This window comes from Epinephelus moara, chromosome 1, assembly GCF_006386435.1.
Source record: "Epinephelus moara isolate mb chromosome 1, YSFRI_EMoa_1.0, whole genome shotgun sequence".
Taxonomy (NCBI): Eukaryota; Metazoa; Chordata; class Actinopteri; order Perciformes; family Serranidae; genus Epinephelus; species Epinephelus moara.
In genome coordinates this window covers 21,219,185-21,245,667 of record NC_065506.1, presented here as the reverse complement: position 1 = coordinate 21,245,667, position 26,483 = coordinate 21,219,185, and the positions used below count along the sequence as shown (strand labels likewise).

At 39.9% G+C, this 26,483-nt stretch overlaps 2 protein-coding genes across 2 annotated transcripts; both read left to right on the top strand.

The window, feature by feature from the left end:
• The first annotated feature begins 1,920 nt into the window (after positions 1–1,920).
• Positions 1,921–12,346, top strand: got2b (glutamic-oxaloacetic transaminase 2b, mitochondrial). The gene is made up of 10 exons (XM_050043278.1): positions 1,921–2,079; positions 6,603–6,759; positions 7,298–7,426; positions 7,524–7,583; positions 7,669–7,830; positions 8,355–8,459; positions 8,681–8,831; positions 9,689–9,854; positions 10,041–10,191; positions 10,967–12,346. Exons 1-10 carry the CDS (start codon positions 1,997–1,999, stop codon positions 11,087–11,089), a joined length of 1,287 nt encoding a protein of 428 aa, XP_049899235.1. The 5' UTR covers positions 1,921–1,996; the 3' UTR covers positions 11,090–12,346.
• Positions 12,347–14,346: 2,000 nt separating this feature from the next.
• On the top strand, positions 14,347–25,792 carry slc38a7 (solute carrier family 38 member 7). The gene is made up of 12 exons (XM_050032313.1): positions 14,347–14,434; positions 16,651–17,094; positions 17,605–17,658; positions 18,751–18,895; positions 20,482–20,626; positions 20,719–20,817; positions 20,989–21,046; positions 21,165–21,279; positions 22,488–22,635; positions 23,145–23,344; positions 23,439–23,490; positions 24,854–25,792. The coding sequence occupies exons 2-12, from the start codon at positions 16,840–16,842 to the stop codon at positions 24,954–24,956; spliced, it is 1,374 nt and encodes a 457-aa protein (XP_049888270.1). The 5' UTR covers positions 14,347–14,434; positions 16,651–16,839; the 3' UTR covers positions 24,957–25,792.
• The last annotated feature ends 691 nt before the right edge of the window (positions 25,793–26,483 follow it).

Genomic DNA, 26,483 nt, shown 5'->3' with positions numbered 1-26,483 from the left:
ACCAACAGCTCCTGTGTTCATTGATGTTAAATCACTCCAAAGAGACTGATATAATAGCTTCATTTCTCCACTGTAAATTGCTGTCTGGTGGTTAGATACGACAGTGAAAATATTCTAAACATAGCGTACTCTTAAACTGATATTGATTTTTTAGGTGACTAAACATGTTTTGCTGCTGGCCCTGTCTACAGCAGTAAATTGCTTAGCTCCTGCCTGCCTCTCCAAACTGGGTCCATGAATTACGTCTACTGTAATATACTGACTTTAGATAAGGATCTCATACAAGGGGTTTATCCTGAACTGCCACACTGAGGTGTAGTCTTACTATCTACCACTATCTTTAAAGGGGCACTAAACCCTATAACAGATTTCACATATAAATACTGTAAAACATGTTGGAATGCAATATCTTGTTGACCAAACAGTGGCTCCTACGTATTGCTGTTTAGTACCTTCTCCAATGAATAACTGATGAAAAACACACTTGGCAGCCTGGATCCACAGTTTAGAGACCATGATACCTCTATACCTCAATGGATAATTTGACTTTAGACTGTTGTGGTGTGCTTCCTCGATCTTCTGATATTCACGGCAGGTTCTTTCTACATGTTTACTCAGAGGACAATAGTGACAAGTTTCAGGTCCTTTTACTTGAATTTAAAATGTTGCATGTGAGATTAAGTGGATAGGTCAGATATTTGGAAGAGGGGTTGTATCCATAGTCATGGTATTACGTACAGTAGATGTCAGTCAGCATGCTCCCAATTTAGAGAGCAGACAGGAGTTCAACATGGAGGCTAAGGAATCAATTGTATTGGAGGGGTCAGCAACAAAACATATTTTAACCACTTAAAAAAAGTCCTACCAAAAAAATGTCAAATGAGTTTAAGCGTACACTGTATTTTGAATATTTTTACTGCTCTACCTTGTTGTCAGACAAGGTAGAGCAGATTTCCAAATGAAGCTGTTTTATATAGCTGCTGGCAGGCTACCACTGCCTCCAGCAGTTATTTTGTTTGTGTTGTTGTGTGACTTTGGTGTTACAAAGGGTGAGTTCAGATTCACCAAAGTCACAAAATAACACAAACCAACTGACTGAAGCAGTGATAGATCAGCAACTCCCATGTTTAGCAAGATAAAATTATTGTTTTGTGAATGACTGACAAGAGCATAGCAGGGAACTTAAACCGACGGAAAGGTAAAATGACGAAAATACTCTCAATATCCTCCTGAGACCTGAACTTTTGTTTGGTATACTTTTTGGTATAATGTCTCCTAGCTATTTGGGATCAGTAGGACCCGATAAGTATAAAAACTAAATATTGTAAACAATAATATTTTTGTGTCAGGATCAGTTGCAGACTTTCTTGGAAGAGATGGCTGCCATCTTGTTTTTACATGCGGTTTTACTACCACTAGATGGCACAAAAAAAGTGTCCACGAATGAGGACAACAGGTCTAAATTAGGTGGCTAACATAGGTTTTGTTGCTGACCCCAATTCACTAGAGTTTAATTTTTGGAGGGACTCCAGCCGTCTATCCCATCCCTTCAATGTAAACAGGAATAAATTGTAAAAATTATTCGAGACTTTTTTGTGTTGATATGCACCCAGAACGTTGTCCTTTCTTACTTCAGGACCTTCTATGATATAATTGTACATATTTATTTATGGAATATTCTATGACATTTTTATGTCATCCAACTAAGCCTTGCACGTTGGAAATGTCTTGGACATTTTGTTGTATTTCTACTGTAGGTTATTTTCTCCTGTGTGACTTTTATCCTGGCCTCTCCCTCCTCTGCTGCCCCCTTCACACCACACCAGTGGGGATTACTGGTCAGATTATCATCTCAGCTCTGCTCCATGTGTCTCCACTGTACTGATCGTTGGCCCCTCTGACGTCAGCACGTCGTCAAATGGTAGCGTCGTAGTCGTGCCTGCCCTTCACATCCGTCCACATCCTACGAGGCTCTGCTCCCAAGCGCAGCACCACGATGGCCCTGCTCAAGTCAAACAAGGTGATCTACTGTCTGGGGAACATTTCCCCGTCCCTGGGAGTGCTGTCCACCCGCAACAGGTAAACAACAAGAATAGCCTACCCTTAAAGCTAACGACTGTAAAGACATTTACATACTATTGTCTTGATCCAAGTTAGCAGCTAGCCTTCATATAGTTACAGCTAACGTTATACTGAGCAGCAAAGCATCCGTTATTTTAATGTTAACGTTAACAGTTCTGTCAGTCATCACCGTGACGCTTCACTGCTCTGTGATTACTTTAGCCTCACCTGGTGGCTAGCTAACAGGGGTCAAATGATTCCAATAGGCCCCTGATGTTAGCTTCTGGGGCTAGAGCTAACGTTAACAGTTAGCGTTAATGCTCATATGCAGGTAACCGCTACAGACTCCTGTTTTATGACTTGATAACCTCACAGGTCAGCACCTGTTGTGCTAGACTTTCTCTCCCATTAACACTGACTTGACCTCAGAGGGTAACTCGGCGCTGCTATCAGTGAAGCTTGCTAACGTTACTGATGAAAGTCAGTTGGTGTGTCAGCGGCAGTTGTTAGCTATTAGAAGTCCAGTGTGTAGGTGAGATTAACAACGCCAGAGAGGTTTAAATAGTTTAAATTAGTTATAGTAACATGTCTTATAAATTGGCTTGTATTTTCTTTGTTTTTGTTTCAAAGGAAACTTTGTAAATGATTTACACGATCGCGAAGGCTTCAGCTGTCAAATCCCTCGGACAGTTTGAGCTTAGCGACTTGTCGTAGTTGAAGAAGTCGTGCCAGCTGATTGGCTGTCCAGGTCCGCCTGTGATCGCTGATTGGCTTTCCTGTCCCGCCTTTGATCGCTGATTGGCTAATATCTAGCGGTGAAGCTCATTTTGTCAGCGATGTCCTTTCAGGGTCTGCTTGGAGGGCAAAGTCGTTTAGATCTACCGCAGCGTCTTTGTATAAATAAAATAGTTCACATGCAGCCTCCATAAATGTAGACATTGTCTTCAGGCGTTGTGTCCTTGTCTTTGTTCAGCCTCTTCTTTCTCCGCAGGTGTAACTGTAGGTTTCGTTTTGCTAGCTGGTGCTATCATATTCCTGTCTGTGTGGGTGTATTTCAGAGTTTCCGTTAGTCACATCGTGCCAGCTCATGTTCATGCACATTGGTCTGGTTTCAGAGAATAATTAACTGACAATAGGGTTTCCCCCCACACCACTTGCAACCAGACGTTTTTGTTTTTTGTCAGACAGTAGTATCAAGAGCAGTTGGTTGTGCAGGAACACCCGTGTAAACTCAGTAATCCTGCACCACTTGGTAAAATAAGCCTTTGATCTATTGATCACTGATAAGTTGTCAGTCACTGGGATGTTTATATAAACTCTGATGTTCAGCTGTTCAAAGGTTCCCTGTGTGGTTCTCAGAATGATAATGCTGGAACCCATGATGCCCTTTACAGCAGGATTCCCAAACTCACCATTTTGTTTGTGTTGAAAATAAAACTACACAAGTAGTAAAATAATGGCAGCCGCTATTGTTTCCAAAAATGCGCATCATTTATGTTCTCATATGTACCCATAAACATTACATTACTGTCTTTGTTAAATCTACTCACAGTTTGCTGTTTACTGTATTACACTATGCTGAACTGCACTGCAGTGTAAAGAGGACATCTTATGAATGTTAGATTCAAGAAGTATGAAGCATAGTAGAACAGCATTTACAACACAACTGCACCACAAACTACAAAATGCAACAAAAAATAATACCTCTGAGACACAGTGTAAACATTATAAGCTTCACCAAGGCAGTTTTCATTCAGGGTGTTATTGTTCTGCCTTGTAAAGTGTTGCTCCAATTGTGTTGTGTCCTGCCTGTAGTACCAGAGCCTCAGGATCACCACACCCCATTGTATTTGAATTAATAGTTGCGAGGCCAGACTAAGCAGCACCTACCATATTTGACCCCATTCAGTTCACACTCCTTTATTTTTTATGCAGTGCAGTAGTGTGATCTATTTTATCTTATTGGCAAGGCTTTGGAGACGCTTGCCCTTTGCAAAGTGTTCAGGCCTAAATTTAGCTGCACAGTTTAGAGGCTTCACAAAGTAGAGGAAACCTGAGACAATGTGAGCAGCAGTGCAGTAACAGTTGTAACAGGCAACAACCCTCATGTTTCAAGAAGACATGTGACATAATATATTTAATTTCATAATCTAAAGAAGAAAAGGTTCCAATACTAAGATGAGTATTAAATCGGTAAGAATCCGAGATGACACAGTAGCCAGATATCCAGTAGCAAAGCAACCAATAATGCACTGATTTAATCAGATCTTCATCACACAAAAGGTATTTATTGATCTGCTAAAGATCACTTTGGTTGATTACCTTTTTACTTCAATTTGCATTTCATACTGTGAACTCTTGTAATGAAATCTTTGAGCTGTAGTTACTATGTACTTGTATGCATTTCTTTCATCTTATCTGCCCCCACATTGGAATTGTGCAGTCCACTATCACTGATTATAGACCTTCATTCTGAGTGATTGTTGCATACTATTTGTTTATTTGACAGGGACAATGCACAGCTTCTTGGCTGTATCAGAGTAAGCTATAAACTCATTTACATCTGTAGTCCCTGTGCAGGAAGCAGAAAATAACATCTCTGTTACTATAACAAGTAGAAATGCTTGCAGAGATAATCACTGCATTCATCTTTTCTTTGTTGGCATGTGTAAACGTCAGAGATATCTTAAGTAGATTTCACCTGTGATTGTATTTTCAATGCAGAATGCACATTAAGCACAGATGACTCAGCTTGTGTTTGCAACACTACCACTACATATATGATGATATTCCTTCCAACAAGTTTTGGATATTTTTGCCTGATCTGCCTGTCTTTCCACTTCCACAAATTTCTTTTCAAGAATTTTCTTTATTATTTATGATGGATAGATGCTTTATAGAGATGGAGGGATGAAGGGCCTGTGATCCTGTTGAGGTTTTCTCGTTGGACATGACACCTACACAGGTGTGTGTGGACATTCAGCTAGACACATTTAAAAAAAACAGTCATTCCAATTTAAATTGGAGTGGTCATTATTTGTTTCAGAGCTTGATGTGTGTAGGCATACTTTCATGAATTTTATTAGGGTGTGTTGTATGTAATATGTCTGAAGTGTATCTAATACACTGACACAGCCTGCACTACTGTCATAGCCTGAGTGTCAGACTGAAGCTCTCAGAACCTTCAGTCTGACATGGCTTCCATTGAAGGCGATTTACAAGGGGGAGGGAATTTGATTTTTCCCTAACCAATCACTAGAGATCAACGACTCACCCAGAATCTGACGTCATTAGTATCCATGCCTCGGGAGTGCCGAAAACAAGCGAGCATTGCCCGTTTAAAATGTCTCCGTCGTCGTGCACGCCCAGCTGCATCGCCGTTAAATCCAGTTTAGCAGCTTCCTTAATTTGGTCCTCCATTAACGCGAGTAGTGGCGAAATACCTCGATAGCGTCGTTAATGTGGTCTGTAGGATCTGTAGCGGTCGCCATTGTTGCTATCCTCACCAGTTACCCACCGGCGTACAGCTTGACATCAGCGTGGCGCTGATTGGCTAATCGCTAGACCCCCGGCGTTCATTGGTCCGTCCATCGTTTGGACGAGATAAATCACAAATTTACTGAAGTATGCCAGACCAGTAATGCAAGCCTACTCAGTTGAGTGGGCGGGGTCTATGGTCTGGAACCAGGCTACTACTGTCATGTGCACAATGAGCTGTAGACTGTCAGTCTGAGGTCAAGAAGTCAGAGGGCATGTGCTTTTTACATTTGATAGGCAACTTGCATTTGCTGTTTTTAATGTAGGTTTACTTTCTTGTTTGCCTTTACCAAAAAAATAAAAGTCTTTAGTATGTGACCTAATGATTAATCAGTCAGGAGTATTTTGTCACACTAGACTAATATGAACAAATCAATAAAAATACAAAGAAGTGAACAAGCGGTAGGCCAAATAAATGAAAGTTTTTTTTAAAAGGATTGTAAATATTGCCAAAAGCATAAAGAAAGATATCAAAAATAGCCAATAAAATTAGCACGCTTGTTTGTAACATTTTCTTAAATGACATGCATGTTTATCACACTGTAGAGAACCTTGCTGGGTGGTGGGAATGGTCACTTGGTGAACAAGGGAGTTTGTGTTTGTGTTTTAGATCCGTATTAACTGTTACTCCTGTTTTTGGACTCTGGACCCTCTGAATGGATTATGTTTGTTTCATGAAACCTGTGCCCACTGAGCATGTGTCGTTCATGTGTCTCTACGTCAGTGTGGTATCCACAGGTCACATGAGGAGTTAAGCTCGGGCATTAGGCCCACAGCATGTTACATGAACAAGGCTAATATGTCCATTACATTAGTGTGACCAGTGTCACGTAAGGCCATGGAAACTTAGGAAGCAGCTCATTTCCTGACCTTGTATGGGTGCACTCGTGTTTTGGTTTATGAGGTAAATTCAGAGCAGCAGTGCACACAGATGAACTCTTGTGTCCCTTCAGTGTTTTTCATCACATCCACATTAATATTCATCTAATTTGGTATCTTTGCAGCTCATGGTGGGGTGGAGTGCAGATGGGTCCCCCCGATCCCATCCTGGGGGTGACTGAAGCCTTCAAGAGGGACACCAACCCCAAGAAGATGAACCTGGGAGTGGGAGCCTACAGGGATGACCAGGGCAAACCCTTTGTGCTCAGCTGTGTCCGCAAGGTATAACTGTCACCAATCCCTACAGTGAATGCACTAATGCTACGTTTTCCTAATGTTACACACACCTACAGTGATTTTATTTTCCACATGCAATACCAAGGTTACCATTCACTTAAGTTAGGAAATCTGTTATATCATTGAGTTTTAAAGTCTCATAATAATGAACTCAAAGAGGGCCACAGTACTTCTATTTAGGGAATGGTTTACATTTTCATCAGCTGCTTGAAGGGTTAAAGGTTGTTACTGGTCAGGGTCTTTCTAATGGGTGCATTGTTGCTTTGTCATCTGAGCTCAGCCTCTGAACCCCCTTGGGAACATCACTTCTGAACATTTTAGCATTCAGTGTATTTTGGGGCAAAACACACGTTAATCATTAGGAGAATTTTTGCCTTGCCACAGTGAGAAGGTGTGTATGTGTTTGATTAGTGTCTTAACAAAATGTTAAGTAAATCATAGATGTTTAATGTGCAAATATCAGTCAAGAAAATCACAGTAGTTTTTGTTTAACACCTTTTGGTTTTCACACTATCCTTTCTAGGCAGAGGCTATGATTGCAGCCAAACAGCTGGATAAGGAGTACCTGCCCATTGGCGGTTTGGGGGAGTTTTCCAAGGCCTGCGCCCAGCTTGCTCTCGGTGCTGAAAATGAGGTCTTGAAGAGCGGCAGGGTAAGTTGGGGTGTAAACTACTCCAAACTAAATGAAATTAAAATTGGTTGAACAGTTTGAAGTCAAAATCACTGCAGCAGTTCTCTTCTCCCAACAGAGCATCACTGTCCAGACCATCTCTGGAACTGGATCTCTGCGCATTGGAGCCAACTTTTTGGTGAGTTCCCCTTGTAGTCGTCACTTAGCACAAACATAAATTTCAGTCACACTGGTTATCTGACCGTATCTTTACTATGTCACAGTCTCGATTCCATGGAGGTCCTCGTGACGTGTACCTGCCCAAACCCTCCTGGGGAAACCACACACCCATCTTTAGAGATGCTGGCATGCAGCTCAAAGCATACAGATACTACGAGCCGGCCACCTGTGGCTTTGACTTCAAGGGAGCTCTTGATGACATTTCGGTAAGACGGTAATGATGAACTAGCTGGGGGGGCGTCAAGGGATATTTGTGATAGCATGGCCCTTAGGGAAAATATTTTTTGTTGAATAAGTCCATTTTTGCATCTTTTTTATGTACTCTTAAATCTTAAGTTCATTCAAGACACAGTCACAGAGTAGTTTGTTCTTTTTTTTGTAGAATTGTGGTTGATTTTAAGTTTAATTAGCAACAGAGGTGTTGACCATTACAATTGACGACATCCGTTCTGTGGTTTATTTTTCATTTGTGTATTATTACTTCAACTGTATTTATGTTATCGCCACCAGGAAGAACTTTGTGCCTCCATTTTTGTTTATAATCAAAATATTATGAGAGGCGACGGCTGATATTGAAAGGCTAGTAACCTCAGAGTTAATTCGATTTTGGTTAGAGTCAGTAATGTATTCAGTTGTGTGTCTGGCAGCCGGTGCTGTGGTGAGAACATTTTCAACTAAGAGAGTTTGTGCTGTAAGTTTACAAACCAAAACCTTTTTGTGTGTGTCACAGAAAATCCCAGAGCACAGTGTGATCATGTTGCACGCTTGCGCCCACAACCCCACTGGTGTCGACCCCAGACCTGAGCAGTGGAAGGAGATTTCTGACATTGTGAAGGCGAGTGTTCATCATCTCAGTAAAGCTCTGTAAAATGTTTACAATGACATTTTGATGAAATATCAGCACACATATTCATTTATCTCAAAATCAGGAAATCTTTGACAGTTCAAAAGCCACAGCTGATAAGCACTGTAACTGATCCCGCTGTTATCACTTGAAGTATTATTAACAGGTTGTCTGTGTGCGTGTCCCCTCCCCCTTTGTTTTTCACCTTATAGAAAAAAAAGCTGCTCGTGTTCTTTGACATGGCTTATCAGGGCTTTGCAAGCGGAGACATCGATCGTGATGCCTGGGCTGTTCGCTACTTCATTGAGCAGGGCCACAACATCCTGCTGTCCCAGTCCTTCGCCAAGAACATGGGGCTCTATGGTCAGTCAGAATTCACTACAAAGTCTTCTTGAATAAATATTAATTAAAATCACATGGCAGATAACAGCACTGACATGAGATAGAACATGTTATTAAAATTTCATCATGTAAAAAATAGAAATATTACTGGTAAGTTTAACTAGTGCTGAATAGAGTCTGCTAAAATCTGGGTATATGTCATAATACAAAGAATCTGTTGAAATAAGAGGTGATTAAATTATTCATATGCTCTACTGTACATTGATTCATGGAAGCCAGGATGACTGAGGGCAGGTCTGAATGTGACATAGTAACCGATAATGTGAACTGTAGCTTGAGTTTTACCACCGCCTAGTGGTGAAAGGTAGTTAGTGAAACAAATATGTATCCAGACTTTCACAGCACTGAATATGATTACATTATAATGTCAGACAAATTAGCTAATTTACACATTCTCTAAAGCAGTCATCAAGTAAATAGTCATTTAAGAGTAGGTGTTTTTGTGGTGGTTAGTGGTTTCTTCACCAAAACAATGTCTCAAAATGCGAACACAGTGATGCGTCATATTATTAAGATGCACTGACAGTGAGATCTCATTCAGATGAAAAAATCTGTTTTGAGAACTGAAATCTGACTAAAGCGAATAATAAAAGTTACATGTTTCACATTTTACAAAGACACGTTCTTGATATTTACATATACTATAGAGATGTATTGAGTCCTTCATCATTATATTGTTCTTTAAGTATGAGTTAAGCCTTCATACAACTGAGACTGAAGGGGTTACATTGTCAGTTTCAGCAGATTAACACAACTTTCCTGTTTCACAGAGATGACCCAGTCAGACTAACAATCAATGTGCATGTTGGGATTCACAGGGGAGCGTGTGGGAGGCTTCACTGTGGTGTGTACCGACGCAGAAGAGGCAAAGAGGGTGGAGTCTCAGCTTAAGATCCTCATCAGACCCATTTACTCCAACCCACCAATGAATGGCGCCAGAATTGCAGCAACCATCCTCAACACACCAGATCTGCGCACACTGTGGTATGTATATATTCTGTAGATGCATGTATACACACCTGTTGCCTGAACTGAATGTTTAGTTTGGACATTTGTAAAAACATTTCAGGTTGAAGTCTCCAAGTCTCTCTTTCATGTTCACCAAACTGTTTAAGATTGATTCCAAAATCCATTTATTGTTCTGTCCGACCCGGCTGTCATTCGTCCCAGGCTGGAGGAGGTCCATGGTATGGCTAACCGCATCATTAAGATGAGAGAAATGCTGGTGTCTGGTCTGAAAAAGGAGGGCTCCACCCACAACTGGCAGCACGTCATCGATCAGATCGGGATGTTCTGCTTCACAGGCCTCAAACCCGATCAGGTACACATACATACAGTTTGCCTTTGATAGTTGACAGTAGAAAACAACAGACAAAAAATACGTATAATGAATAATGACTGGCATCAGATATTTAGGAACCAGTCAACACTTCTCTTCTCACAGGTTATTTACTGCATGCCCTGAAAACTGCAGTTATTAGGTCACTCTTAAAAGACTTACAGGTCCCTATAAAACATCATGTTTTTAAGTGAAATAATTGAAGAGGCTGTTTTTGGTCCAAAAAATTGTTATGTTTTTCAGTCAGGATTTCAACGACACCACAGCACAGAGACTGCTCTTGTTAAGGTCTTTAGTGACACCCCCTTAAACACTGACAGTAAAAAAGTTTCAGTCTTGGTATTATTAGAACTCATTTGACATGATCGACCATAACATATTACTAGACAGACTGGAAAACTGGATGTTAAACTGGTTTTAATCCAGTATGATAGACAGGACCTACCTTTTGAACTACCATCTGAGTGTACAAAAATGACGGAGTTCCCCAAGGCTCAATTTTTGAGCCTTATCTGTTTAACCTCTACATGCTCCCACCAGCCCAGATTATGAAAAACAACAAAATATCTTACCTTAATTATGCAAAAGAACTTATGACTTAGCAGGATTTAGAAGAACATGTTCATGCTTTCATCTTCAGTGGGCTCAACCACCATAACAGTGTCTTTATCGGTCTCTTCACGAGATACGAGAGAGAACAAACCTTAGTGGGAATGTTTGTTCTTAAATTCTGAGATGTGATTTATCTTTCCTGCAGGTTGAGCGCCTGACAAAGGAGTTTTCAGTGTACATGACCAAGGATGGCAGAATTTCCATGGCAGGCGTGACCTCTGGGAACGTTGGCTACCTGGCACACGGGATCCATGCAGTCACCAAGTAGAGTTTGTCCTGCTGGGAGAGCTACGAAATCAAAGCAGCAGTGTTCAAGAGGAGCTTTATGCGTCACCTGTTTTCTGTCTGCTCCATTCCACCTGTTAGAAAAGAGCTCAGAGTTTAGTTAGACAGTTTCTTGATTGGATTTCATCATGAATTCAGCTTGGAACAGTTTCTGCTGTCAAACGGTTTAGTTTCTGGTTACCTTTTTTTTTGTTTTACATTTCACTAAACAGGCTCCCCTGCCAAATTCTAAGACATGTTTTTCCGCACTACTGATGGATCATCTTTCCTTATTTATTATATGGAATCAACTGTTGGCTGTGCATTAGTGTTCTCATAAATGTGTGCTGTGGGCCCACTCACTCACAGGAACCAGCATCGGGGTAATGTTAGGCTGTGCATTAGTTTCTCAGACAAATGGAGATCATTGTTGCGATGTGAAAGCCTCTAGAAAATGTGAGTTCTTTTTTTTCTTTTTTTTTTTCTTAATTTTTAATGACAAAGTTGTAGCACTTTATAAGTTGTAAGGCACTGTTTGAGTTTCAATATTAGGTCGGCATCCTGTTTTTATTTTTAATCAGGCAATCAGTTCACTATCATGCTAATCTGTTGCCGTTAATCTAACCTAATCAATCATCATTTCATTATTATATCTGTTTGGAGTGTGCCTAGCTATCTCCCTTGTATTCAGTACTTTTCCAGTGGAAATTTATGAATCATTTTTTTGGTTTTAATAGTTGGTGGCTTTCTTTCAGTCTTCTTTTTAACCCCTGATATAAACAAGCACACAAGCCAAACAATTATTCTCAGCAAAGAGAAGTGGTCAATACTTTGTATTACACTATACAATACTTTTGATTCAACAGTGGAGATGTCTTTCCCTCCATATTCCATCACAGGCCCAAAATCCATCCCTTCATTCTTTAAATTTTATTTCAGTCATGAAGTCTGTATTTGTTACAAGTACAGACGTGTGGTTGACATAGATGTATGATGTACGTGATCGGGGTGAACATGAATATATATATGCACATGCTGCTCATTCACTCAGATGGTCATTCACATCCTGGTTTGCTGTATGTGTACAGTGTATGAATCTATTCATCATCAAAACAGCATTTAGAAATGTGGGGTCTTTCCCCCAGTCTGCTCATACGTCTGAAGTCTCTGGCACTTCGCCTCCATGTTTTGCATTCTGTCATGAAATAATGGATCATTGGACATGTACCTTATTGAACAAACATTAAATCATCATACATGAGTGATCTTTTCTATTGTGTTCTTTAAATAGTTTTTTTCCCTCCTGAAGTGATCAGTTAACATTAATCTTTTTTTTACCCATCTTTCCGTGCTTATTAATGCTGTGTGATGGTTTCATATACATGTGTTACAGTTATATCACAGTGGGTATACATGAAGATATAAAGATCCTCCTAAGTAAACACTTTCTGTATAACGATTCATTTTTTAAATAGATAATTGTGTTCACCTGTTTGTCACTGACAAGAGGTGTTGGCGAGAACATGTAATGTGTACAGTGCATCTGGTCTATGGAGGCAAATAAGAGAAAAAAGTATTTGGATTTTAACACCTAAATACCTAATACTGAAAATCAAACACTGCTGAATTCAGAGACTTGAAACATTTGACTTTAAACACATGTATATTGTTCTCATTTCACCTCTTTGAAAGTTCTTGATTTGCAATTTTGAGAGGTGGATTTGAATGCTTTGTCTTTCAATGGTCACAAATTCAGATCAAAAAATTAAAACTTCAGAATTAAAAATAAATAAAGTATTCATATTGCTCAATTTCAATTGATCAAATTCAGATCGAAAAATTCAAGTTTAAAATTTTCAAATAGCAACATCCAGACTACCCAGCCTACCCTGTTGTGGGCAGCCCAGATGTTGCTATTTTAAATTATTCATCTTGAGTTTTTGGATGTGATTTGACCATTTGAAATTGTGCAACCAAATCTTTTTTTTTTTTTTAAATATTTGAATCTGAAGATTTGAACATTGCAAAAAAAAAAAATCAAATTCATCAGAATACATCCAGATACACAGTATTCAAAGTAAAATATTTCAATGGTATGAATTCAGTGGTGTTTGAATCGGGTTTGAATTCCATTATTAAGCAATAAGTAGCTGTTTAAAATCCAAATACTCATGTCTCTTATTAGGTTCCATACTGGACCTGCTGCATGACTGGATTAACCCACTAATATTAAGGGTCCTCGGGGCAATAATGAGGTGTGGGCCCTTAAATATTGACATGGGTCCCCTTCACAAAACAGGGTTGAAAGATAACATTTAACGTATTGCGTTAAATGTTAAAACCTTACAACTTCATATATTTTCAAGATAGATAGATAGATACTTTATCAATTCCAAGGGAAATTAAGGCACCCAGTAGCTTTTTACACAACACATACAAAAACACAGATACACATATGGATGGAGAAAATAGATAAAAAGAAAGATCTATAAAGAAAACATAAGAATAAAAAACAGCAGTGAAATGATAGTCTAGTCCCAGGACTACAACAGAGAGCTGTTGCTACAGTAGATATGGTGCTGCAAATTTGATGTTGACAGAGCAGGTATTGCAGTGTAAGGTGATTAAAATGTAAGAGCAGTAATGAATACTTTGCTATAGATGATATGAATAAATATGAAGATAAATATATGTACAGATACCAGTGCAGATACAGATTTATTTTAGAATGTGCTTAAAAGATAAAAAATTAAAGACTGTATTAAATAAGGAATGTTGGAAAATATAAAGTATAAAAAGCACAGAAGGTGAAATATGTAATGGTAGCAGAAGATGGATAGTTAATTAAATATAAATACAAATAAGGTGTAAATATCTCAGTGCAAATTGTGCAAAGTTAACATAACCAATACTCAGTGACAGCCCAGCAAAAAATGTTACCAAATATGATTTTGTTTATGTCATCATCTGACACATTTCTTTTAATGAATAAGTCATTTTTTTCAATCATGTTTTTGTAAATTTCAGATATTATTCTGTTGTTAAAATGGCATTACATTTGTTTAGAATTCGAAATTCAAAGTTCAGGACTTGAGACTCGAGTGCAAAGACTTGAGACTAACCTGTGTGACTACTTTAACAATGACTCTGTCAGACCTGTCCTATTTGCCCCTGCTAAATTGAGGCGGAGTCGTATGAACACAGGAAACTACAATACCCACAATTCCAAACAAGAGGAAGACCCAGAATTCCAGTCACGTGACGAAGTGTCACATGCTCCTCTGCACTCTATGGGCTGCCAAAACACAGACGGGCTCAGTCATATCCTGGAGGCTGATAATCATTGAAGGTACTGTTCCTCTCTGTCGGCATTTTATCTTCCTCACAGCGTTAAACAGCGACGAAATACAGCGAATATAAACGATGTGTAGAAATTTAATTGTCCGGTTCGTTTGGTTAAAAATTAGCTTGTTTGTATTGTGTATTCAGCTATGTGTAACGTTTGCTAGCTAGCTATTGTGTGACAGAGTAACAAAGGGGTTGGCTGCGTTCACAAATGTTATTGTTGCGTTTATGAAAAGAAAAGGAATAATCTAATCACATTAAAAGGTGTGGTGTTTAACCTGTAACGTTATCTGGTGCCGGTGTGGCAACTGAGGGTGTGTTTGTGTGAGGTAACGTTAAGCTAGCAGTGAATTAAACTGAGGTCAGCTGAGCTGGGCAGTGTCAGCACCCTGGTCCCAGTAAGGTTGGTTTGACTTCTACTTCTGTGGTCTCTGTAGACATTGTTAAAGCTTATTGGTTATTTAATGAGAGTTTCACATGACATGCTTTAAGTATCTGCCAAATTATCTTTATTGTTTGAGATATATGTCTGTTTCCCATCTCATTGTTGGTGTTAACATTACATGATCTTGTTATAGCATATGCCACTAAATACAGTGACTTAAGAGAAGTGTCACTGTCTTTGAAACTAACTAACTAAATAAATAGATAAAATCTAATTACCTCTATCTAGTTTGGCTTTTATACGAGGCTCAATCCTCTTGTGTTTTATTGCTAAGACCACATGCATATCAGTATTAATGGCAGCCAGCATTAAAGGGACATTGTCTAGTCTTTTACAGGTCCCTTATGCACTGTAATCAGATTATTAAATTGAAGTGAGAGTCTGACTTTAAAGTGTCCATTATGTCTTTCTTTGTGTTAAGGTATGCATTCCTCAAACTGTTAAATTGGTTATCAGGTCACCCACTATGATCCTGACTACGCTCTTCCTTGTTTGTTATCAGGAGATAAGATGGAAACTATTTAGGAAATGGCTCATCAAAACTTTGCATTGTTGGCCCCCCGGGAACCTTTTGACATACTCAAAAAGACCATGTGGGTCAACAGTAATGTAGGCTTCATGTCAACCAAGAGTTTGAAGGGATAGTTCAGATCTTTTAAAGTGGGTTTATAAGGGGTACTTATCCATAGACCCTATATTACATTACATACAGCATATGTCAGCCGGGATGCCCCCACTTTGGAGAAGCAGGCTGGAGTCCAACATGGAAGCTACGCCATCTGCTATTGTGGAGGGTCCAGCAGCAACGTGTATTTCAGCCAAAAATGTGCCACCTAAAATAGTTCAAGTTTACACTATATATTGAATATTGTCAGTGCTTAACCTGGCTGTCAGACAGTGATTTCCAACTGGAAAATGAAGCAGTTATATTGCTTTCTTCAAAGCTAGAGTCCATTTTGTTTGTGTTATTGTGTGACTTTGGTGATTTAAAGGGTTTGTTCAGATTCACCAAAGTCACACAATAACACAAACTAACTAACTGATCGAAGCAGCGGTAGACCAACAGCTAACATTACCATGTACAGTGAGCTGAGCAGAGTCTGGTGGCTTTGACGAGAGCAAAGATGGGGACTGAAGGTGTTAACCTCTTCCCCAGTGGAATGGGCTGTCTGATGAAAAGGTTAAGTGGTGAAAATACTGTCCGTATAGCGTACACTTAAATTCGTATTGATGTTTTTAGATGGGACTTTTTTTTAAATTTCTTTTGTTGCTGCCCACCATCCACAGCAGTACATCGCTTAGTTTCTGTGTCAGATTCCAGCCTGCTTCTCAAAACTGGAAGCGCTCCGACTGACATCTACTGTATGTGATTCACTGACTATGGTTAGTACCACATACAACCCCACTTCAAAAGATCCAATCTATCTCTTTAACAGCCAACTGTTGCACAATGGAGACAAAAATGTCTAACCTACCTCGACTTTTGACATTATATTTAGTAAGGTTAATTGTTAAGTAAGAATTACAGTTCAGTCACCAGTGATAAGAAAAAGAATTTGCTTGGGAACTAAAGTTTCTTCGATGAATACAGAGAATAGGTACTGTGCTAAGAAGGACTCCTGTGCTTGACATTTGTTCATGATAGCCAGATCCAAACACTGAGAGCTACTTAACATTCATTTACTCTGTATGGTGATATGATATCAGCACTGTGCATGCCCAAGTTTTATTTACCAATGCAAGTGTTTCTAAATGCAAACAATATTTCATTACAGATAACTGAATGGCTCCACCATCAAACTGACACGGGTGATAACTTTGAGAAACATCAGCTGCCTCCTGACTGGGACTTAAGAGACTGGACATTTCTGATCAGCATAGATCAGACTGGGATCCAGAGAGGTGGAGACTTAATTTTCTGGGGAGCGTGCGGCTTGGCAGGCCGAGCTACAGCCTGTTGACTAATGGCGATTAACACTGATGTCGAGGACTGGGGCGCAGTTGGGAGTAATGACTCAGGGGAAAGGGCGTGGCTCTTGCAGAGCCCCAGCGTGGATTCTGTCCGGCATCTTGAGACAGACACAGATAGGAGCGGGGGGGTGTCGTCTTGGGCAGCGGTCTTCATTGTAGTGAACGCAGCACTGGGAGCTGGTCTGCTCAATTTCCCTGCAGCCTTCAGTATGGCAGGAGGAGTGACTGCAGGAGTTATGCTTCAAATGGTGAGGAGATCCCAGTGAGGCAATAAATACTGTATGTCCCTTTTACAGGCCCTTGACCCACTGCATGGAGCACGTCCGCAAACATTTGGTGTAATATGAGGAATTGGGCAGCAACCCACCATTTTGTTGATTAATGAGTGTGCAAAATGTCAGCAACAAATGTTTATCACATGTTAGAGGCCAAAGGAATGTCTTAAAATTATTCACTATGACTACCACCATATACCTGCATTAAACATAACAGGGAGAAGTGTTTGACATTAAGAGAAGCTGAAAGGAGAAAATGTGTTTCACTTCATTATTGACTAAAAATACTGTGGGATTATCTGTATTAAAGTTTCAGACAGAACCTGGCTTCAACATGTCTGCACACTACTTGACACAGAATTCTAAAGCTGACTACTGCTGACAGTATGAGTGTATTTCTGCGTTCTTGTGACCAACATAAAAATGCCTATAGATGATATTGTCAGGAACTCTAACGTGATGCTTCCTGTTTCTTTGTTTCAGTTTATGCTGATCTTCATAATCAGTGGACTGGTGATCCTGGGCTACTGCTCCCAGGTACGTGTCACTACAGGACTGTCAGATTCTGCCCTCCTCAAAGTCTTTATTCCCATCACTCACAGCTCCACTTGTTTCTCTTTCATTTTTTCCAACATGTTCTCCAACCCTCTAAATCTGACTACATTTCTTTCACACCAGTATTTTTTTCTTCAGCGGCCTTGTGTAATAACTTTGTTCTGTGGTCATATTTTTGAGCAAATGAAGTGCATTGCACAACAGTCCAAGACTTTCATTTCCGGATGGCTCAGATTTGTGCTAACATGTTAAAACACAGTGACAGAAGAGTCCACGTTTGAGTTATTTCGGTCGTTCTGACTGAGAAACGTGCAGAATATTGCTTTAATGTACGAAAAATCAGCCACATTCTGCTGCAGGGTGAATTTTGTGTTAAAGCATGAGGTACCGCGAGAGTCATTGACTCCATCTGTGTAGCTGACTGACTACACTCAATGGCCTTAAAGTAAAACCACCCCTTACTCAATAATCATGCCTTAAACTGAGGATGAATACAGTCAGCAGTGAGGCTTCTGCTGCAGGTTTACTTGGTGAGTTCAGAACACCTGTTTAGACGCTGCTGAACTGATTCTGAATAGCTTGAAAAATGGCAGTAATGGATCAGTGTGTTCAGCTGGTGTACAAAAAAGTCAGTTGTCCCTGCTGGAAAATGTGAAATTGACTTAGGACAAATATACATGTAACGTTTATCCTTTGTCTGATACCTTATATGGACTTTTGCTTTAATCTCCATTCATGCTGTGTTAAAACTGCATTAAAAGCAGAGCTTGCCAAATTTAAAACCATGTGTTATAGCAGCAGCAGATTATTTTTTACACTTGTCAGCAAAGAAAAGCAGAATGAACCTACTGTGGGCAGGTGATTGACACAATGTCAGAATTCGTCATGATGCTGGTGGTGTTTTAACATTGTGGCAGAATGTTTTACTGACTCAGCATTAGGGCTGAACGATACGTGGAAACGATGACGGTGTTTAACACACTGGACAGTGACTAAATAACTAGACCGCTGTTCCAACACATTCCCTGCTGAATCCATATGTCTAGCCATTAATGATCTGTCTGGTTTCTTCAGGTCAGTAATGAAAGCACCTATCAAGAGGTTGTGCGGGCCACCTGTGGGAAAGTGACAGGAGTCCTATGTGAAGTGGCCATTGCTGTGTACACCTTTGGCACTTGTATTGCGTTCTTTATTGTCATTGGAGACCAGCTGGATCGCTGTAAGTATATTCACACTGATAAAGTGACTCACCCACCAAGCTGCTCTGTTTCTGTCCCATTTTATGAGATTGGTTAGACAATCTTTAATCTTAGTTTTTATTTTTCTTAAAACGATCAGTGTGTATCACTTCCCCTATCTTACCATAAATTTGGAAAGAAAACTCAGTTTTTCTCTTATGGCTCCACGTTGAATGAAGAGTCCAAAGCTGAGAAAATTCTTGATGAAGAAACAGAGGTCGTCTTTAATAACAGCAAAACTATAGCAAAACATCAGTTTACAAACTCTCACACAACTTGTGCAGTATAATCCATTTCTCATTTATCCAGTCGTATGCTCAGTACTTCTCAAACGCATGCATTTTTGCCAAAACCTTACTGTGTAAAACACGAGTGGCGTGCCTGGGCATGTGTATGTTTGAGGTCTGCACGGGGCAGAGTTCAAACACAGCACTTGCTCAGGTGCTTGTTAGTTTTGCTGCTGTCAAACCTGGACCCCTATCACTTTAATTTATCAAGAATTTTCTCTATTTTTGGATTCTTCATTCACTGTGGAGCCATGCAAGAAAAAAAAAGTCTTCTTCACGATTTCAAGACGACATGTAGTGAGAAATTGATATAAGGTTCCTGCAGATCCTTAAAAAGTCCCAAAGGGCACCGAATTCATTAATGTAAAAAGAATTAATTAATTGATATTAAAATGTCCTATATCAATCCATCAAAGTCTTAAAATGCTCAGACATGGGAAGTACAATTTTATGAATCCTTTTTATCTGACATTGCTTTGTGAAATCTCAATGATTGGTTGCGTGTATTTTTTTAATCAGTTTGTTTTTTTATGGAATGCCTCTTGCATTAACGTCACACAGATCAGTATAGTTGAACCAACAACCCTCAAATTTTGTTTTTGGGCTGGATGCTCAGAGCATATGGGCCACTGTCTGTTAGCTACCTGGCACCATACCGCAGACGACATGGAGAAGTGCACCTTCAATGAAAATTGGCTATTTTACTGGCCTTAACCTGTACAGTAGCAACCCTGAATATACAAATGATCACTTTGTAGTCAAAGCATTCCTTTAAGTACATGTAATCGTCATAGTCATTGATCAGTCACCCCAGTTACAAGGACTTTGTCATTTTTGTCCCACATTAAGCTGTGACCTGTGTGTTGGAACAAAGGAAGACGTCTACTCGTATGTTGATAACCTTTATTTGTGCCATCACTGAAGGGCAAAGAGCACCAAGGATGACACCACTCAGCCTTTTCGCTCAGTAAATGTGATCCTCATGTGACTCACTCTTACATTTCCTTACGCTGAGATGCTGACAGTGTAGAAATCCTACTCCTGCCTGTCTCTGAAAGTAGTCTACGACCTTCCACCTCCTTTGGTCCTGATAATTAAGGAATTGAGTAGTTGTGACTTTAATTATCTACACTGCTAAATCTTTTCCATGTGTCCACCAGTTTGGAGTTCATTTCCACTGTGGCACTTTCCACTTTAACCCAGCGTACTTTATACTGCCTCCTTCTGTCTGTCTGTCTGCCCTCGTAAACGTCTTATGTAATTCCTGTTTTTTGTTACAGTGATGGATGCAGTGAATGTTGACACAGCTGATCCAGTCAGTGGCAATTGGTACACTGACCGCAAGTTTACCATCTGTGTTACTGCATTCCTGATTATTCTTCCTCTCTCCATCCCCAAAGAGATTGGCTTTCAGAAGTATGCGAGGTACAAAACTTTCACTCAGCTTATTTTCTCACTGAAGATTAAAAACACTTTTCTTTGCACAGTGATCAGGTCTGAGTTGTTTTTCATTGTAGCGCACTGAGTGTGATGGGAACCTGGTATGTGACCATCGTGGTCATCATAAAGTACATCTGGCCAAGTAAAAATATGACTCCGGGCCACATTCCTGACGGGTGAGCTCTGCACACACTTCATTATGCTACTCTTACCCTATGCAGCCAACAGCTTTTTCAGAACGTTTCAGTAATTATTTTAGCACTGTCCACCCACTCATTCATGCAGAAACATCTGCATCCTCGTCGTCATGCTTTGCTTGAGTTGCTAAATTGTTGTGTTTGTTACAGTTCTGCTTCCTGGACTGCAGTTTTCAATGCAATGCCCACCATTTGCTTTGGTTTCCAGGTATCTCTTCATTTGGTATCATTTGAGATCATAAAACTATATGCCTTTCTTGCAAACAGAAATTGATATAAATGCATTATTTTTGTCTCATCTTCTTTCTCCTGACGTCTCTCTGCAGTGCCACGTCAGCTGTGTGCCGGTGTTCAACAGCATGCGCAGAAAAGAGATTAAACCTTGGGGAATTGTGGTCACTTTTAGCATGATCATCTGCCTCTTCGTCTACACAGGGACAGGTATTGTCAAGCTGTGCACTTATTACTCATTAACCAGACCCAAGAGGAGTGTACAGATTTTGTTGCAGTTTTCAGCTGTGATAGCCGTGGCCGGAGGCATTATGTTTTCGGGTTGTCCATCCATCTATTGCATTCTTGTGAACGTGATATCGTAAGAAGACCTTGAGGGAATTTCTTCAAATTTTGCAAATTTGCACAAACGTCTACTTTGACTCACCGTGACCTCACATAACTTGAGAATGTATGCACTAATTCTTCATACGAATGTCGAACAGGATATAATGATGAAGTGGTAACATTTTATTATTCAAAAGGTCAAAGGTCAGCTTCACTGTGACATCATCATGTTCTGCAAAAACACTTTTCTGGCCATTGTTCAATGCCATATCTCAGGAACAGAAGGGGAGACATTTGGTCAGATACTGAATTGGTTACACTAATCTTGGGTGTCCACCTTGAAAGTCTGCTGATTGTATAGATCTTCTGTGCTGCCAAGGGGACAGTGGGTATGAAGCATCCATGTTTTCACAGACATTGATCCAAACTGTAAGTGCAGCTTTACTTGGATCACAGAGGCATAAAACTGTGAGGTGTTAATTCCTCATTGTAAATCTGAATTCTCCAGGTGTAAATTCTGTGTGGGCCCCTATTACTTTGAAAACAGTCATTGTAAACCATCTATATTAGTGAAATATCTGTTTCAAAATCCCCACGTTATAACAGACTCGAGATCATGTACTGTAGCCACTTAGATTGTTGTCCCGTCCCGTGGATCAGATATGAAGTTGTTCCTGATCTTTAACATGTCACCGGACTGTTTCAGAGTATTTACATGTCAGCTTAGATTATGCTGACAGCACAAGACACCTACTGTGGCACTGTTACGAGTCAGATGGCTCGACTTGCTGTCAATACTTAAAAGTATTTCGCTGCTGGAAAGATGGTGTTTTCATAAAACTGGGCTGTCTATGTAGTAGAAAGGCGAAAATACTTTTGAAATCGGTGCTACGTGACCAGAGGAAAGAGGAAAAGGCTGAGGCATTTGCTTTTGCTCTTGTAGCTGGGAGATAAACAGGGAAAGCAGGGTGCTGGCAAGATGGAAGGAAATTTACCACAGATCATTTACACACACTACCCACATTGTTATGATACAAAGCTGTTTGAAAATTGCCAAACTATCCCTTGAAATGCGTGTTGTGATTCGTCAGGTGTCTGTGGCTTCCTGACATTTGGCTCCAATGTCAGTCAGGATGTGTTGATGTCGTACCCTCCGGATGATATTGCTGTGGCCATCGCGAGAGCTTTTATTGTCATCTGTGTCATCACCTCCTACCCCATCTTACACTTCTGTGGCAGGTAAGATCCAGTGAAAATATGCATGTTTTATTTCCACGCTTCTGGTCTCACTGTTCTTAGGATTTTTTTTCATTGCACACGCCTAAAAAGACTGTTGTGTAATGAATATTTCCACTTATACTGCAGAGATGTGTAGCTACAGCCTCACGTTACCTTATGTCTACCATACATTAGAGGACATTGCAAAGGCTCTGAAAATACTTTAAAAAGACTAAAGTCTGATACCCTCTCATATCTAAATTTAGTCACAGACTAAAAGATTTTTCAAATATGTGGGATCTTGCAGTGTCACTATTTGCAAGACTACAACTAGATGCCTTTTGAGGTTATTTCAGCATACACTGAGATAAACAGATTTAATAAAGAGCACTGGTATTGGATCAGCCCTGTAAGTACTACAACATGGGATCAGTGCATCCCCAGTGTGTGTGACAAAAACAGCAGTACTGATTTTACAGTTGATGTAGCATTTCCTCACTGCACTCTGGTGTAATCATGTGACCTTCCAGGGCAGTCATAGAAGGACTTTGGCTGCGTTTTCAAGGCGAGCAGGTGGAGGTGTGTGTGCGCCGTGAGCAGAGGAGGAGAATCCTGCAGACACTGGTGTGGTTTACTGTCACCCTTGTCCTCGCCCTCTTCATCCCAGATATTGGTCGGGTGATCTCGCTGATCGGAGGATTGGCAGCCTGCTTTATCTTTGTCTTCCCAGGTAACACTTCCCTCACAGTTTGCAAGGTTTCAGATTTCTGCATATGTCTAATGTCACACTGAACTGTCTGTCCAATGTCTCTTTAACTTAACAGGTTTGTGTTTGATGCAAGCCAAGCTGTCAGAGACAGATAGCCGAACTGCAAGGTGAGATGCTGCTTACTCCCAGTGTGGGGCTACATGTAGTTCAGTTACTAGTTAAACCACGATTAGCAGTAGTTGGGTGGCAGTTTAACTTCATTGAAGTCTGAGTAGCTTTTTCAATTCTTTACTACTGTGAGTCGTGTAGTTTGTTTAGTTAAGTTAATTACAAACTACATATTTATAGTATTCTCATGAAGTTTTTTGCCATACAGTATGATACAGTGCTACAGCTTTTTGGTCACAGTTGTCATTTCATGACAATCAGCTGCCACGTAACTAAAGTTGATTGAATACTATGCATTCCCCTAAAGGTTTAGCATTTTGCCTGATTCCACTCCAACTATTGCTCCCTATCCTCTCCATAAAACACATCCTTGGGCAGCTGAGGGGAGGATTGGATTGGCCTGTCAAGGTCCCTAAATCAAACACACCAACACTTTGCTCACTTCTTTGTCAGTTCAGTTGCACCTTTATGTAACAATATGAGATTTCATTACATCGTGATTATCTATCTAGTCTGACTTTAGCAAGCTAAAAAATTTTGGGAGTAGTTACAATGTAGATTAACCACTTTTCATTGGCAAGTAGCTGATATTTTGGTAAACTTTGGTTTTCATGTAGCTTCCCCGATGCTGCTTAGTCCTGGATGTCTTTCAGTTTTTTCTAAACTGATTAGATTGTAGTGCACAGCAGAGCAACAAGGCCATTAGCTGTAACCCCACAAGAGGCCTTAGAGTGTGAAGTTTGCGCTCTCTTTAACTGGAGTGGTCCTTGAGTGCTGCATTGTGGCTGCCCCTTTGCTACTATACAGTAAGGAGGGGTCAAACACAGAGGATAACTTCTTCACAGGAATTAATGGAGATGTATTATCACACTTTGGCCATTTGGGTGCTGAAAAACCATCAAAACAAGCTACCACAATATCACCAGCTTATGGAGTTGTCATGGTTCATGTTTATCCAAACAACTGACTGTAAGACATTCAGCAGACAAATTAACGTAGCTCTCGTAGAGCTGCAATGATAAATCGATTGATTAGAAAATTAATCTGCAACTATTTTGATATTAAATCAATTGTTTGAAGCATTTCTTGGGCAAAAATGCCTAATGTTCTCTGGCTCCAGTTTTATAACAGCGTAAACTGTATATTGTTGAGTTTTGGTTAGTTGTTGGAATAATCAACAAATTAATTAATAATGAAAATGTTAGTTACTGCCCTAAAAGAAACTTAAACACTTGAATCTGCACAGTCGGGTGTTGTTTTTTGTAATTTTGGCTCTATCACTGAAAATATGTTTCATGCAGATTAAAGTAAACTTATGTCCTTGATGAGAAAGTTTCTTTAACGTCGGTCTCTCTGTTACAGCTGGCATGGATTGGTGATCTTCGGTGTTGTCATGGTTACGATTGGAGCTTTCATCTTTGGTCTCACCACGTCCAACTCCATCTATAAAGACATTGTCAGCTAAAAGGAACACATTTATCAGCGGTGTTTAATACAGAGGGGGGGGGGGTGTAGTCCTGTGCTGCTATACTGAACTATGATGGAGAAGCATCTCATGACACTCATTTTACAAAATCAACTCCGGCATGTCACACCCCTGCCCCATACTGAGTTAAAGCTCCACAGCTCTGTACTCAGTCAGGTAGTAGTCAGAGCCACCCCACAATGCCAAATGACTTCAGACACTTTGCCTTTTATTTAATGTACAGTTTAATTTGCATGTTTTTACGATGGTTTTAACTTGCAGTGAAAACCGTTTGACGGTTCAGGGGCACCGAGGGGCCTCCCCCGTCTCTGGACCCGGTATGGGTGACACATTCCTGTCCTGTTTACAAGAGCCAAAGGACTTTGTATAAAAAGGTCTACGATCAAATTGATTTTAATAATGAAATTGTACCAATTTGTGTATTTTAACTTGCATGTCAAAGTAAATGATTCTTATTGAAAAAGACATGCAGTGGTTTTCAGGTCTCATCCAGGTCCAGACTATGTTGCCACTGCTGATAGTTTGACCACAAATTAATAATTCAGTCTCAAATGGAATATTCAAGTGAGTGATACAGTTGCACGCAAAATCATTAATGAGTATTGGACAGTTCAAATCTTACTGATTTGTTAACTTTCAGTCAGTACCTCCTAAACGAGCTGGACAAAGTGAGCTGTTCAACTGTTTGGGCAATGAACGCTAACTGTATTTATGGTTGCAATGATATCAGTATTTTAATGGTACAATAACTGTCTCAGAAAATATCATTCTCATGGAATCACTGTATATGGTATTATCATTATAATCAGTTAAGACCCCTTAAGGAAAGAAGATGTTCACCACAGGTTAGATACTCTGTGTGACAGCCATCAGTTTTCATATCATTGTATACGGTAAACCAGTTAACCGCTGCAACCCTAATCGGACTTATGAGGGTTTTTTTAAATATATTTTCTAAAGTTAGCAGTATGATGATAATTTTTAATTGGCTTTGGGGTGAAATCATATTTTTTGTGCTGTTGCTGTACAAAGTTACATTCATTTAAGTCTGAAGGCCGTTAAAAAGGTTAGTCAGTTAAATGTGCAGAACAGTTAATGGGTTAAAAGGCAGCAGTGTGCCTCCCCAAACACTGCACAGACCTGCAGAGTGTCCAAGCAGAGCAGCACCTCCACAGTGAGGATATGAAAACTCAAACTCCTCCAAGAGTGCTGGTTCCTCACAGAGTGTGTTTCAAAATGATACTGTCTTTATGAATGTATGAAAAGAACGGATGTAACAAACTACACAGAATTCAGTTTGCACATAATTTCCTGAAAACAGCTGGACTTGTTAATGAGGCTACAGACAGCTTCACTGTCAGTGAGGACAAGCCAACCAGTCAAACCGAGTGTGAAGTTTTATTTACTTGAATCACAACACTGCAGACTTTGTTTTGAGCTTGAGTATGAGAGGTTAGACATAATCTCTCTTTTTAAAACCTAAAACTAAAGTGTGAGCTTTTGTTT